Raw genomic sequence first — 12,788 nt, 5'->3', positions numbered from 1 at the left:
CGAACAAACCCTTGACCTCAACCTTTATCCACAAAATGGACAGCTCTTTAACTTTCAAAGTGCCTTTTAAGCCTCTGGGTGGAATATCCAAGCTAATTTATATTGAATGTTTTTCAGTATGCATTTTGCTGCGGAAAAGGGAGGCCAATATCTGTCTCTGTGTTGTCGCATTTGTTCCTGGAAATGAGACAGACAACACCTATAGCATGGGTGCTTGATCTTCAAAAGTGTGTTCAGCCTCCATGCTGTCATTTCAACTCGTGTATCACTGTACTCTTTGTTCAACAGAGTTTCCGGGTTCATGCAGACGAGGACGATCCTGAGCGGATTCAGCAGATCATTAAAAGGGCCATTGAGGACGCTGACTGGGTCATGAGCAAAGTAGGTCTAGGGAAACCATTGCCTCAACTTTCTTAGCTTACTGCCTAGGAAGAGATGACTTGTGATTCTTTTTTCAGAGTTTCCTTTTTAGAGTTTCGCCCATCATCTTTACCTGAAAAGTGCCTTGGCACATGCTCGTGAAGGCTTGACCTGAGTAAATAACTCTGTTTATATAAACTGTTATCAAGAAGAATGTGTATTGGAATAAAACTGTATATCTATTTATACTGCTGGGTTTTTCCTCAACAACAGGTCTCTTTGAAAGTCACTGGTTTGTATTTGAACTAGAGAAACAAACATCTGAAAGTATAATCACTTTTCACGAAATGTACTTGGAACATGGTTACCCAGCAGGAGCCAGGCTTGATGGACTCTGCTAAGGTTTACAAAGAAGGGGAGGTGCTTGGAGAAAGGCAGAAATTACTATTCAGCATTTAATTAATTAATTCATAGACATCTGCCAGATCTCTACTGATCTAGTTTTGTGATTGTACCTCAAACCCTGTAATGAAAATGTTCTCATCAGCAAAGTAAAGATTTTGTGGTCCATCCCCTTCTAAGATCAGTGGTCCCAGGTTGTGAACTGCAGTCTACGACAGGTACTTCAAATATTGCTTATTTATGTGTTTGTTATGTTCCGTGGTCAAGGCAAGGGTGGAAAAATCTTTTATGCAATATCCGTTCTTTGCACAAACATGCTATTGAGGTATGGGACCTGCAGTCCTCGGTCCAACCCGAACTGGGTTTTCTTACAGAGACCTGGCTCAAACCTCACTGTGTACCCGCTATAGCAATAGGACTCCCGGAAGGATAAAAGATGATTAGACTAGATAGGACCACAAAAACGGGGGAGGAATTGCGATTGTGCACAAAGAAGGAATCAGGATCTCCATTCTGGATCAACGTGAGGATGCTAACATGGAGATATTGATCTTCAGAATTGAATCCTCCTTGCAAACTAGTTGGAAAGGGGCGCTAGTCTATCGCCCCCCAGAACGTCTTGCCGACTTTTCCCTGCAACTGGTCGAACTATTAGCTCCATATGTAAACACATGTAAAAAATGTCCTACTGTTGGGAGACTTTAATGTTCACAGTGAATGTCTCGCCAACTCTGAGGCACAGACGCTTCTGACCGACCTATCGCTGCTAGGCTTGTCCAAGCTTAACGAAGGTCCAACTCATATAGCTGGACACGCCCTAGTGGAGTGGTGTGGCTCACTGGTTAAAGGCGGCAGACCCGGAAGCAGAGAACGGGCCGGGACCAGGGTTCAATTCCCGACGCGGCAGGGTCGTGGACCAGGGTCAGCGGACTCGATAATTCTCACCTCGGTGCCTACTCTAACCAGGGATCACACTCGGCAACTCTGGGCATTAGCTTGCCTAATCTCTACAACGGCCCCCCACATTCGCCGGGGATGCCTGGTTTCACCTTGGAGATACCCAGCAGGGACCATCTCACAGGGCTAGCCAGGACGGGTTCCCCAGCGGTCTACAGCGCCACAACGCCTCAGGGCAGCAGTGCGCTTTACAAGACACATACATACATACATACATACATACATACATACATACATACATACATACATACATACGCCCTGGATATTATTTTCTCGAACTCATCTTTGATTCTGTGCGATCCTCCACAACAACTCACCTGGTCTGATCACTCTGCGGTTGAATTTAATATTCAGGAACTCATAATCCTGGAAAAACCCAAACCCACAATACATTCCTCTTGCAGACAGTGGAAGAAAGTCACAGAGGAGAACTTTCAAACGACATTTCAGAGGCCCCAAATTTGGATATCAGATAACATTGAGGAAGCCCTATCCAAATATAATTCAGCACTCCTAACAGCCATTGACAATATTGCACCACTAAAAGCTGTCCCGAGCCAGTCCAATCGACCACAGGCAGTCTGGTTCTCTAACCAACTGTGAGCTCAAAAACAACTTTGCAGGAAGCTGGAGAGAATCTGGCATCTTTCCCATAGTGATACAGACAAAGAACGGTTTCAGTCCGCTCTATCCAGTTATCATAAAAGCATAAAAATATCACGGAAATCGTATATAACATCTCAGCTAGCTGAGGCTGGCAACTCCTCCAAAACTTTGTACCAAATCCCTCAATCCTTCGTCAACTCCAAAGCCTGTAAAAGCCTAGAGGCCCCTTCGCAGTCACTATGCATTGACACTGCTCTTTATTTCGCGCAACAGATAGAGCTGATTTATGAAAAAATCACCGAAACAGGAGGTATGTCAGACCCAGGTTGTCACGGATCAGCTAAACCCTATGGAGCCTCAGTTGTTAGAGAACTTCCCCGCAATTTCGTTGAATGAGGTTGAATTATTGATTAATAATATTTAGTCCGGCTCCCCTGCTGATCACATTCCCGCAAAAATCCTTCCTTCCCTGATTAAAAACCTGTCCTATCCCATGCAATCTCTCATCAATCTCTCCCTTAAAGAAGGACATGTACTGCTGGAGTGGAAAGTCGCACAGGTCAGGCCTATCCGTAAGAATGCCAAACTTCCATGGACGGATCTTTCCAACCGCCGCCCTATTTCACTCCTCCCGTTTACAAGCAAACTAATGGAAAAACATGTAAATAACTGCCTCTCCAATTTTGTTGAACAAACGGGATGTTTAAATCCTTCCCAGTCCGGCTTTAGGCCCAAATATAGCACCGAATCCGCATTACTAGCGGTCACGGATAACATCAGGATGACCCTAGATAATGGCCATTCTATGATTCTGGTGCTGTTGGACCTATCCGCTGTGTTCGACACAGTCTCCCATAACATCTTGACTAAAAGATTGGAAGAGGTTGGGCTGAGGAACACGGCCTTGCAATGGGTGATGAGCTTTTTATCTGACCGCTCTCAGATTGTCAATCTAGGCCCGTACCGATCGGCCCCCACAAAGTTGTCCAAGGGAGTACCCCAGGGCTCATACTTGAGCCCCACATTATTCAACATCTATATAGCTCCCTTGGCCAATCTTTTGAGGTCCCATGGGTTCATCCCCATATCATATGCCGATGACACCCAACTACTCTTCCCATTCACCAAGTTTACCCCAGCAGTACGAGTGGCCTTCTCTAATGGGATGAGAGCAATATCTCACTGGATGCGGAACAACTTCCTCCAGTGCAATGGGGAAAAACTGAAATCATGCTCTTCAGAGATGCGCCCCTTCTGTGGACTCCCGACTGGTGACCGACAGATCTAGGTCCCCATCCTGCTCCCAAGATGTCAGTCAAAAACTTGGGGATCCGGTTGGGTCAGGCACTTACTCCTGAAGGAGCATCAGAGGTGGGAGGATCTTGGCTTGTGCCACCTGCAAGATTGGTGTGAGCATAGGACCATTTAGTTTGTTAAATAGAGACCACATGCCGAAAGCCAGCTCGTTGCCTTTCCTCCTTATCTCCTTAATTTCATCACTATACCCTCCATTCCCATTAAACTCCAAGATATTTTAAGCTTCTTACTTGTTCGATTCTTTCATCTCCCACCAACCAAGTATGTTTCTGTACCTTTTTTCTTTGCCCTAGTAATAGTTTTGTTTGTAGAATGGAGTATTGCAACGGCCTGTTAGACTCCGCCAATGATGCCTCACTTGCTAGATTACAGGTGGTTCAGAACACGGCGGCACGGATGGTCCTCAATGCCCCAGCAAGGTCCCCTTCCCGCCCTCTTCTAATGAAACTGCATTAGCTCCCCATCCGTCAAAGAGTCAAGTTTAAAATCTGCTGCACCATCCATAAGGCATTGCTTAACTTGGGCCCTTCATACCTCTCTGAGAAATTCAGGCCTTATGCCCCCTCGAGATCGCTCTGCTCGAGTACCAAACATCTGTTGGCTGTGTCGCGAGTAAGAAGAGCAAGTCTAGGAGGAAAGGCCTTATCCCATCTTGGCCCTCGTTACTGGAACGAACTGCCTCTACCTCTGAGGCAGTGTCTAGACCATCTAAAATTCCAAAGCTGCTCAAGACCACTCTTCCTCACCTGCTAACTTACCTGAGCCATATTTTACCCTCATGTTCCGTTTATGCACAGAGATACCCCTTCGGAGGTCGATTCTAGCGCTATACAAACAAATAAATAAATAAAAATAAGGGTGTCTTAAAGCTTCACAAATTTCAGATACAAATTGCAGATACTGTGGATTTAAAGATGTGAATGCTCATGTAATAGCTTCTCAATTTCCCCTTCTCGCCAGCAACTAAGTCTTTAATCACAATCCTCTTATCAAATCTCTGCAGGAACTTGATCATTGCGCTAATCAGACTAATGTCTGTAGGATCAAAACAAGCAAGCACTGCCTCCCTACATGACCTAATGCCCCACTTCCTGCACAAGAGATCACCTTGGTCCCTCATACCGGAATCTCACAGTCCTAAGACATGGATGATGTTCTCTGGCTCTTGCATGCATAATCAACAGACTTGTTTTGGCCACCTTTTCCACGGTGGAAATGATTTAATAGGGGTCATATTCCCAACCTGTACTTCAGGAAGTGAGCCTTGGTCCGGTTGCTTAGGTAGCCCTGTGGTTTCAACCTGGTGTACTTTTGGAGTGTCATCCACCCATTTCTTTGCTTAGACAGTTTATCTTTGTCCTTTAGCATTGATAACAACTGTGTGCTGGATTTAATTAGTCCTTTGAACTCCTGGTGGCCTAGAGATAAATCCCAACCATTTGTTAAGCCAAGGGAGTTCAAGGCCTGGTTTCGATAAACATGTGCTGGGTCGCTCTACCTAAGCTTCAAGTCATACCACTGGCGGTGACTCAAGGAGCTCTCCGGTGCCATCCTTAGCCTGTGACAACAGGACACAAATGCCGCCATACATGCAAGAGACTGTTTGGCAATTTCAAACTCCAGCCTAATTTGTGCAGGCGATGTCTTCGGAACTAGTTGCAAAACTGACCTTTATACTTTAAGAACCATTCTATCCAGTGTGGCTCAATCTCTACTCCTAAGTGCCTCGCTCCCATAGGTCAGAGGTGGGAGGATCTTGGCTTTTTCCACCTACAAGATTGGTGTGAGCATAGGACCATTTAGTTTGTTAAATAGAGACCACGTGCCGAAAGCCAGCTCGTTGCCTTTCCTCCTTATCTCCTTAATTTCATCACTATACCCTCCATTCCCATTAAACTCCAAGATATTTTAAGCTTCTTACTTGTTCGATTCTTTCATCTCCCACCAACCAAGTATGTTTCTGTACCTTTTTTCTTTGCCCTAGTAATAGTTTTGTTTCTTTCTTATTAATGGTCAGCCAATTTTTAAACATTAGAGAGTTGTATCAAGCATGCACTGTAAGCCGACTTTGTCTCTGCGCACAGCATTGAGGAGTGTTGTTTCAGGAGACTGAATAACTCTTTAGGGTGGTTTCTAGATTTATGTATTCTGCTTTTAAGCTATGCTTATACCGAAGCTTTTTGTCCTTTGAGGGCGGCTTCAGATGGGTGGCAGTGTTGCCGTTGCTGTCAATTTTTGCCTTGGTGTGTTCTGTTTGGACTACCAATATAAGCTTTTTTTTTGCTCATTGTAATATTGTGACTTAAAGGGTAAAGATAACAAGTATGTGAGTAAGGTTATGGTTTTGTTCTGTGTCAAATACGTTGTGATGGAGCTCGAGCACTATTTAAGAAGGTAACCATATTCCTGAACACTTTGGAATCAATGTGACCAATAGTGTTAATCTTGTAGCTTTAAGTAGCACCCTTCAGTCGTGCATCAAGGTGCCAACTATAGACATGTGTGCTTATAATATACTTTTCCCAGATTCAGTTTCTCTCTATTGCTTTAAGTAATAGTTAGATTGTACTCGACAACTGTGCTGTGGTATATAGTTGCAGACAGATGCTAATATTTTGCAGTGAGTTAAGCACTCTTCTGAAATTTGTATATAACATACATGTCAGAGATTCGAACCCCAGCCCACCATATTTAGCCATTGATTCTAGTGAAAATGATAAAACAAGCAGCATTGATAGCAGTAACAATAACGAGTGATATTTACAGAGCTTAGGAAATAGCTAGACCGTGGTAACAATCGCATATTCTTCCTATATTTATGTATCTAAATGACTATTATTATACTACATCTATGCTCTACACATGACAAATGCCATACTTTATTTCCTATTTTAGAAAGAACAAGGGGAACCCAATAAATGGCCTGGGACCGTGGGTATCAATTATTTCAAAGAGAACAAGTGGTCCCCAGCATAAACAAAGTCGTTTTGGCGAATTAATATATAGACCACAATGGGCTACTATATAGTATACAAAATCCCTTACCCTGCCGGGCAGGGAATCTTTATTCAATTAATAATCTATTCTGATATCTGAATGCAATAGGTAACCGAAGACATCAAGGTTACTGTAAGGCACAGTCCTGTGCCATACACAGAGGAGGAAGTAAAGAAGACAGTAAGTACAAACAATATCAGGCAAACAAAGTGAGCTAACAGGCCACTGATATCACTTGAAATCAACAGTGTGACCTAGAGTTAACCAACCATACTCTAATACAATAAATTATAAATATGGGACACTCTTAAAACAGTCGACGAACGTTTCGATCCCAAGCTCAATTATAAGGGGATCATCTTCAGGACTTTCTTAATCACAACTTTTGCCTGAATATAACCTTTTCACATAAAACCGCCAGAGTTATATCTGTTATTGGGTTTTTTGGACTTTTCAGGTGTCTTCAGTAGTTAGGACACTAGCACAACATCCATGTTTTTGAGGGTTGGAATTTCAAGCTGGACTTCAATTGCGTCCAGCAGGGATGCGATTTCGGTCGTTGCGCAGATTTTGGAGGTACTGATTGGACTCTTAGAGTCTAATTCCACAGGATTGGGAAAGCTAGTCCCATTGATTTTGTGTTTACAAAAAGGGATTTTTCGCGCTGAAACCACTTCTATGGAGGAAGTCTTCGTTGAAGTATAGTGGGTATTAACTAGGACTCAATATCGATGGATTCGGATCTCCCTTTATAAATTGTGGAATTCCGATCTGTTTAGCTGCAGTGGAAGTAATAAACACTGTGATACGGAAACCACGCGCTGGTATCCTCCGTGGGGGCCCAAAAATTGGAGGTCTCCTCGAGGTACCGGTGGTTTGGCGTGCATCAATGGCGCGTTGTGCTCCGCAGGTACCTCGAGGAGACCTCCAATTTTTGGGCCCCCACGGAGGATACCAGCGCGTGGTTTCCGTATCACAGTGTTTATTACTTCCACTGCAGCTAAACAGATCGGAATTCCACAATTTATAAAGGGAGATCCGAATCCATCGATATTGAGTCCTAGTTAATACCCACTATACTTCAACGAAGACTTCCTCCATAGAAGTGGTTTCAGCGCGAAAAATCCCTTTTTGTAAACACAAAATCAATGGGACTAGCTTTCCCAATCCTGTGGAATTAGACTCTAAGAGTCCAATCAGTACCTCCAAAATCTGCGCAACGACCGAAATCGCATCCCTGCTGGACGCAATTGAAGTCCAGCTTGAAATTCCAACCCTCAAAAACATGGATGTTGTGCTAGTGTCCTAACTACTGAAGACACCTGAAAAGTCCAAAAAACCCAATAACAGATATAACTCTGGCGGTTTTATGTGAAAAGGTTATATTCAGGCAAAAGTTGTGATTAAGAAAGTCCTGAAGATGATCCCCTTATAATTGAGCTTGGGATCGAAACGTTCGTCGACTGTTTTAAGAGTGTCCCATATTTATAATTTATTGTATTAGAGTATGGTTGGTTAACTCTAGGTCACACTGTTGATTTCAAGTGATGTCAGTGGCCTGTTAGCTCACTTTGTTTGCCTGATATTGTTTGTACTTACTGTCTTCTTTACTTCCTCCTCTGTGTATGGCACAGGACTGTGCCTTACAGTAACCTTGATGTCTTCGGTTACCTATTGCATTCAGATATCAGAATAGATTATTAATTGAATAAAGATTCCCTGCCCGGCTGGGTAAGGGATTTTGTATACTATATAGTAGCCCATTGTGGTCTATATATTAATTCGCCAAAACGACTTTGTTTATGCTGGGGACCACTTGTTCTCTTTGAAATACTTTATTTCCTGGCTTGCCATGGTCTTACCACAGTATCCAAGTTTAAATATTGATATGCTCTTATATTGACTCCACAATATCCATTACCATTAAATCTCCAAAATAAGTAGATGTGGAGTTACGGATAATACATCTATGCTCTCCTGTATAGGCTTATCTTGATAACACACTCACAGCCATGCAATCAGGTACGCACACACACACAAACACATCCATTCACTACACTCATTACCAAATATTCATACATACATGCATCAAACAATTTTAAAAAAACACACACCTACCTGCCGCTCTGCCTCAGAGGTCCCAGGAGGTTTGGGACTACTGCCTTCCCTCATTGACTGACCCAGGGCTAGCCTATGAGGGAAGGCAGCAGTCTCAAAGTCATCACAGAGTGGGATGGGGTCAGTGAGAATGCTGACCCCTCCCCACTCTGTGATGAAGTGTCACTGATTGACACTCGACCATGGGCGCTTCAGAGCTTAAAACTGAAGTGCCCAGGTGCGAGGCAATGAGAAACGCTTCCCCTTGTCACTGAAGGGAGGGCCTCAGGGCTCTTTGCTGGGCTGAGGAGGTCATGCCCATAGGAGCTGTGACTTCCTCAGCCCAGCAAAGTTCAGGTCAGGCAGCCAGGAGCCAGTGCATTTAGCGCATGTCTGGCTCCTGGCTGCCTGACCTGAAAATGAACAGTGTCTGTCAGGGTGACCTTTGTTCAGCCTGACAGACACTGTTCATGAGGGACAAAAGGTAGAGGGCGTGGCCCCTCGGCTCCAAAGGACCAGCTGCAGCTGCTTTTTTCCTTCTTTTTATTATTGGTGTTTTTCAAAATCTTGTTCCATCTGACATACTTATTTTTCATTCTAATCTAGTTTTTTCAGCCACGGGGTTATTGTACATACTTAAATCTAGAGACTGTCTCACCTGCTCTTTCTCCCCATTGTTTCCAGGTAAAAGGTTTGCTCTCAATCAGTCCCTCACATTTCGATATCCTGTCTTTCTTACTTGGACTGCAGAGCTTATTCTTTAGGAGCTCTGTGGTCCCTGGTGAGTTCCAAATGGGAGCAAACATGCTGCTATAATATGGGCTTCCCAGAAATGATCTAACGTCGTACCACAGTCTAGCTGTGGCCTGCAACATCTTCAGGGTGACTTTTAAAAAGAAATATTCTTGGTGAGCCGAACTTATAAAGAAAGCAATTTGTTTAAAGCTTTGTGTAAAGGTTTCTATGTAGAGATCAAATAGGAGATGTGAAAGAGGGCAGCCTTGTCTAATACCCCTCATTATTTTCATAAATCTCTGAGATTATCATTGACAAGTCTCCTTGCTTTAGGGTGACTGTAAATCAGTTAAATAACTTTGCAAAAGGTGTTTGCCAAATCGAAATTCTTCATTATATTTCTGGCATAAAGCCAATTGTCGTGGTCAAAGGCCTTGGTCGCATCTTGCATTACAATCACTAAGGGTGAAAATTAGATCAATTAATATGTGTGACAAATCATGCATATACCTTTGATCTTCTTACAGTTGACCTTTTATTACAGCAGCCAGTATTTTTGCAATACTAATGGTGCAGACTGTAGAGTCACATTTTAGAATGGAGATTGGTCTATATGATTCACATTTATTGGGGCGTTTGTTCAGTTTTAGAATTAGGCTAATAGTCGCTTCATACCAGGATGGCGGTAATTGAGCTTCTCCTTTGATAATTTTATTAAAGAGTATCTTCCATGTTAGATTATCATATCACTTACTCTTCCCATGATTGGGCTGTGATTCCAGGAGCTTTCCCTTCTTTACTAAATTTTAATTCCACACAACTTGCCTCCTTTCTAATTTGTTGATATAGTTATAACTGCTAATATGTATATATATTTAGTAATTTTTTTCTAACCATCTCCTTAGTCTTGCAATGTCTGGTACAGAGATCCCCAAACTATACATTTTTAAAGAAATTGATAAACGTATTGCAATGTCCTGCGGTGTACCTACTATGGATTTCGAAATATTGTCCATGATTTCCTTGATACTGTTTGTTCTCCACTCTACTGTTGTATTACAGACTTACATCTTACTACTTTTCTCTCCATGCTCAAAATGTATTCCCCTACTGGCTTCCCATATCTTCATATTTTTGCTTATCAGTATAGGCTATAAATCCTTCTCGAGCCCTCTGCAATGTTCATGGTATGTCCTGTCTTTCTGTTTTTTTTTTATTGTATTGCATTGTTAAGCTGTATATTTGAGCCCCTAAAATGTTGTATGTGTATGCCACTCTTTACAAATACTTGTTAAATATTAATTCAGATTGAAGAATATTTCTGAACATTCTTTTAAATTTTGTATTACAACCTTCTCAATGAAAATCGTCTTATCCAAAGTCCACCTTCGATACATATTATTGCAGATCAGACACTAGAATACTGCAGCCTGGTCAGAGATATAAATGGGCCTGTATTCAATGCCCCTCACATTGTCTGCTTCGTTCTTGTCAATTAAGAAGTAGTCTAAACAAGAGTAATGCCCATATTTCTTACAGTGGTAGGTGTATTCTCTCGGCTCTCAATCTTTTAATCGCCATTAATCGAATAAATCTGTGTCTGGATTTTGTGTTGCTTTATCTCTCTAGCACTTTCCCTCTAGTGCCTTGAGACCCTAACAGGTGAGTAGTGCGCTTTACAAATCCCTGATTGATTGATTGATTGGTTCCCTCAAGTGCTTGCTTTTTTCTACTCCACACCCTCCTACCTGTTGCTTCCCCCAACTGAATTCCACAATTTTCTCCTTTGCTGCACTGCCACCCCTCGTGGCACTTAAAATTATTTACTTTTATTTATTTTTTAAACTTTTTCCTTCTATTTGCTGCTGCTAGTCTGTTTTAAGAAATATGCTTTATTACTACAGCTGGTTTATTTATTTAACTTACTGAGTAAGGATGCCTGTCTTCTTGGATCTGTAAGTGTGTGTGTGCCATCATTGAGAAGGCACACACATGCGTGCACATAAGGAGTGATGCAGCTGCATGCTTTTTTTGCAGATGTTACACAGCACCTGCAAAAAACATAGGCAAAGCCAATTGGCCAATAAGACAAAACCTATTGGCTTTACCAGTGCTTGTTAATGAACAGAAGTAATTTACTCTTTTCGATAATGCCATTTGACAGCTGCATACACTTAAATCTGTTAACAACTGTCTATTTTTTCTTTTTGCAGTATAAAAAGGATAGGTAGATATTGGACTCAGGAGACAATGACGGAGTGATGGTGCGCTATGCATGAAGAACCCTGGAGCAAATAATCGCATATGTAAACTTTTAAGAACATCTGATTAATCTCCTAAAAGCATTGAAGCTTACATTTTTCCTGTTTACAAAGAGACCTACATGAAGATATGTCTAGAGATGTCATCCTACTTTATATTTAAAGCTGTTAATTTAGAGCGGCAAAGACATTTGATTTATTTGAGGATGGATGCATGGCAGACGAGGCCACACTACCACTATTGTCTTCCTAAGTTTGTGATTCATGTAACTAAAGTTAGAGTATTGCTCAAGTGTTGGTATAACAAACATTACTCCTTTCCCCACAAAAATTTAAGAACATGATCTTGGGAGATCTTCATGCAAAAAGGGCATGTCCTGTTGCTTTATGTTCACTTGCACCCGGACCTCCTGTAACATAAAACACAACTGTAAACTGTTTTAGATTTTCTGAAAGAATTAATTGTTTCAAACCAATTGTTTCAAACCATTTCCTCAGACATCAAATTTCAAAGCCAATATGATAAGCAAGTAAAACTGTGGTTTAGTATGTTAATGTCAATTGGATTTAAATAAATTGTGATTTGTGGCTTTTATGAAACCCTGATGATTTTTCCTAAATGAAATTGAGTTCTGAAGTTCATGAAATACTATAAAGTTCCAGAATTGTTTTAAAGGCTTAAGTGTTAGTTTCGAAAACTCAAACAATTGGATTCTAAGATAGTCCTGCTCTAATTCATTTAGTTTGTGACATATTTTACTCTTCCCATGATTTTTTGTTTACGATAAGCAGATGCACAGTGATCACTCCACACATTATGAACACATTTTGTTGAGGCAACGGTCATTAAAATTCTCACTTCTAGAATGAATAGCAACTTTTACAGAGTAGCAAAGGAAATAAATTTGTGTTGTATAAAAGTGTTTACAAATTAAAAATGTCAAAGTAACTTTTTACTGTAGCATATAGTTAATAAACAATCAGAGAATTGCTCCCCTATTTTGCATATAACATATCCACTCACTTGTATACGGCAAGTGTAGAATCTAGCTTAAA

At 41.6% G+C, this 12,788-nt stretch overlaps 1 protein-coding gene across 6 annotated transcripts in view; it reads left to right on the top strand.

The window, feature by feature from the left end:
- Window positions 1–12,332, top strand: part of LYRM9 (LYR motif containing 9) — a 92,472-nt gene extending 80,140 nt beyond the window's left edge. For all 6 annotated transcript variants that reach the window (XM_078683540.1, XM_078683541.1, XM_078683542.1 and 3 more), the window contains exons 3-4: window positions 289–381; window positions 11,685–12,332. In XM_078683540.1, the coding sequence (XP_078539666.1) occupies window positions 289–381; window positions 11,685–11,702 (111 nt within the window). In that variant the 3' untranslated portion in view covers window positions 11,703–12,332. The remainder of the gene's footprint in view (window positions 1–288; window positions 382–11,684) is intronic.
- Window positions 12,333–12,788: the final 456 nt, after the last annotated feature.

Source organism: Lissotriton helveticus, chromosome 3_1 (genome assembly GCF_964261635.1).
Source record: "Lissotriton helveticus chromosome 3_1, aLisHel1.1, whole genome shotgun sequence".
In the NCBI taxonomy this organism is placed as follows: domain Eukaryota; kingdom Metazoa; phylum Chordata; class Amphibia; order Caudata; family Salamandridae; genus Lissotriton; species Lissotriton helveticus.
This window is presented reverse-complemented; position numbering and strand designations above follow the sequence as displayed.